Below are 3,473 nucleotides of genomic sequence, written 5' to 3' on the forward strand. Positions count from 1 at the left end.
CACAGTGATCATCTTTAAAACTAAAATATTTTTAAAATTTAGATTTTAAATTTCTTTTGTGTATGAAAGTTTTACCTGCCTGAATGCATATGTACCACATGGTTGCCTGGCATTGGTCATAATCAGTTAGAAGAGGGTGCTGGATCCCCTTGAACTGGAAGTATGAATAGTTGGGGAACTGCCTTGTGGGTTCTGGGAACTGAACCTGAGTCCTCTGGAAGAACAACTGTTCTTAACCACGGAGTCATCTCTCCAGCCTGCTTTTCCACCCCTAATTAAAAAATTAATTACCTTAAAAAACTAGTGTGGGTGTGTCTGTTTGCGGTTATGTGCACGTGGGTACAGAGGCCAGAGGAGGGTGTGTGTTCTCTGGAGCTGGACTTACAGGTGTACGTGAGCCAGTCAGCGTGGGTGCTGGGATCTAAACCCAAGGTTTTTGGAAGAGCAATATATACTCTTAACCACTTAGCTATCTCTCTGGCCCAAATGATAATCTTTTAACTGGATATTCTAATATATAAAAGAATCAGATCCCCAATATTGTACAACCCACAAAACAAGTTGCATTTATTTGAAATAAGCTTTATGTAATAATTTAAAGAAAGAAAAACGCCAACCTTATCTTTTCTACTTGAGTACTGTCCAAAAATAGTCAAATGTGTTCCAATGATTGCTTTGAGTTTTGACTACAAATTTGTGTCCCCCGTCCCCCACCAGGCTTAGCTGTCATCAAATACACGACTGTTCTCTAGTTCAAGCATGGTGATTCTCAGAGTTGATTACATGCCTGCATTCCAATGACCACTGAATCTCTCTCTGTGTTTCAGACGTTAACAGAATGGATACACCTTTCCTTAAGAAGTAAAGTTTCCTTTCCACAGAGTTTGCAACATAATGCATATGATTCCAGCTTTTAATTTCCCTCCCAGTCCTGGTCTTCAAATTCTTCAAATCCTATAGCAGATAGTTCAGAATTTCTTTTCTTGACTACCTGGAAGACAAAGAGTTTTATTGTAAGAGCCATTTAAATTCAAATCAACAAGTGCCTCTGGTCCAGCTACCCTCAGTAGAGTGGGCTTGCCATTTAGGAAACCTTTGAAAGGTCAGAATGGCTTCCATGTATTCTTAACTTTATAACCCACTGGGACCACATCCTTTCCTTTCTTAAACCTAATATGTTTCCAGGCTGATCATCTTCTGGAGGAAATAGTCTGTGTGGGAATTTCACCATGTTCCTTCCCAGTTAGAGTGGGCACCACTAATCTATTAGAGCATTCCTTAAGGAACACATGTCCTTCAACCACAATGCCTGTGACCTTGGACTCTCAGAACTGACATTTGTTGTTATTTATAGTCTCTCTCTCTCTCTCTCTCTCTCACACACACACACACACACACACCATGAAAAGACAAGCCTCTGATATTTCAAGGTTTAATTGCTGCTTGTTTAATCCTGGATGAAAGGAGTTGTCTCTTAGTGTTAGCTTTGTGCTCAGGAGGTTGACAGTTGAATACAGTTTTCCTTAGGAAAGCAAATCGCCTTCCAAAATAGCATCAAATTTTATCAATACCAGACCCTATATCCTGTCATCTCTTCGTGGCCTGTATTTAAACTTGCTCTGTCTCTTCAGTTTTCCTGGTTTCAAAAATTCAGATGGCACAACTCATTCCCAATGTGCAGCTTAGTAAAGATTATTCCTCCTAGTCTCATGTTTACCGTGTCCTTGATGGGACGCCAGCAGTTAACCACCCAGGTGCAGGGCTGAGGAATTTGTTTTATTGATTGTCTCCAGCACGAGCAATGGTTGCTTCTACCACTTGTTACTATCCAAGACTTCTTATAATTAAAAACAAAATACGTAATTTGGGAATAAAGATGTCCAATCTTTCCCCTCCAAGTTATTTTTTAAAAACTAAAAGCTCTGACTATAGATATGCCCTGACTATAGATCACTTATTTCTTTTTATAAAATAATCTTGTTAAGGTAACTTGTTTTACAAGACTTTAACTTTGAAGACTTCCTGAAGTTGTTCGTGTTTCAAAAATAATGCTGCTTCCACAGTTTTAAAATTGTGGATGACTGTTATTTGAAATTAACAAGAAAATTAAGCCAGGTGTGGTGACTGGTATCTGTCACCACCACAGCACTCCAGAGGCCAAGGCAAGCGGCTGTAAAGCTCGTGATCAAGCTGGGCTCTATAGCCTCTTTCCAAAAAGAAAAAGAGTTTAAGCATAACTTACATGGAATTGCTCAGTACCATGAACATTATTACTTTGGAAATTTCAGTTTTGTAAAAACACATTTGATTACTCACAATTTTTTTTCAAGAAAAGAGTTGGAATATTATAAAACATTTAATCTATTTCTGAGATTTTATTATTTTAGGGACATATTTCAGTTGCTGGGTATTTTTCAGTCTGCATCCTTGCATCAGGGAATACCTCTTTCCACTCACACTCAGTTCTAAAGTCTACCAAATAAAGAACAGGTGCTATATGTAGCCCCATTAAAAAATGTTAAAAAGCACAGGTGTTGAACTGGTTCTATTTTGTTTTTTCAAAATCCAACATACTTCAACTAACAAAGAAAGTTCAATTTTACCTTATTTTGCTGACGTTGTAGCTTTTTAACGCTAGGTTCCTGAGCTTGGTTTGTAGAGTGTTCTGGTGGCCTGCAAGAGAAACCAGCAGCTTTATCTCCTCTTCCACAGTCTGAGTGGCTAGGATGCTGCTGTTTTGGAGCTGAAATTCCGACAGGTGAAAGCACTTAGCACAGCCCCGCAGGCTCAGCCAGTGCGCTTTCTCCTCTCAGATGCCTTACTGCGTGGGCATGGGTCTCAGAAGGGTAGACAGAAATGCATGGGAAGGATGAGAGGGTGAGCTTGTCATGCAAAGGGGTGATGATTGTTCAAGCCAAGCACTGAGTTGCTCTCAGAATGCTCTCAGAGCATTTTGTTCACAATGCTATTCAAGTAAGGGGTAGTCTTAACGGCTGTTTACAACTCCTGACTTACTATATTATATGCTTTCTCTTCATAAGATACATGTCTTCACTTTATATTTTTCATCATAAGATGGGCATAATACCTGGAGGATTTTGTCCTACTCAGGTTTCCTTACAAGTAAACATTTCTCTCACTCTTTTAAAATGTGTATATGTATTTATCAAGTTCTGTGACAATAAGTAGATTTGCACAGCAGATTTTAGTAACTTTCACCCATTGTTCTCCTATCCTCCACCTCTTGCCTCTTTCCCCTCTGAACACTCTGAACCCTTCCATCTCTGAACAACGGTATTATTTCCTCACCTCGGTGAGAAACAGTCACATTTTGAGAGTTTCTCTTCAACTGTCGTCCCAGTGTATCCGGGTATGGAAAATAGAGAGTCTGACCTGGCCTAAATTTGTTTTGGGTGCACATGGGTAAGATGGAATTGTGTCCTCTGCTACATTCTTTTTTTTTAAAATTTTTT

The 3,473-nt window shown here is 39.2% G+C and overlaps 1 protein-coding gene across 1 annotated transcript in view; it reads right to left on the reverse strand.

Annotated features, from left to right (window-relative positions):
* Positions 1-538: 538 nt before the first annotated feature.
* The window catches only part of Impg1 (interphotoreceptor matrix proteoglycan 1), a 125,626-nt gene continuing 122,691 nt past the window's right edge, over positions 539-3,473 (reverse strand). Inside the window, exons 16-17 of the mRNA XM_021207592.1 lie at positions 2,604-2,673; positions 539-991 (exon numbers count right to left, since the gene is read on the reverse strand). Coding sequence (XP_021063251.1) covers positions 914-991; positions 2,604-2,673 — 148 coding nt within the window. The 3' untranslated portion in view covers positions 539-913. The remainder of the gene's footprint in view (positions 992-2,603; positions 2,674-3,473) is intronic.

Source organism: Mus pahari, chromosome 10 (assembly GCF_900095145.1).
Source record: "Mus pahari chromosome 10, PAHARI_EIJ_v1.1, whole genome shotgun sequence".
Lineage (NCBI taxonomy): Eukaryota > Metazoa > Chordata > Mammalia > Rodentia > Muridae > Mus > Mus pahari.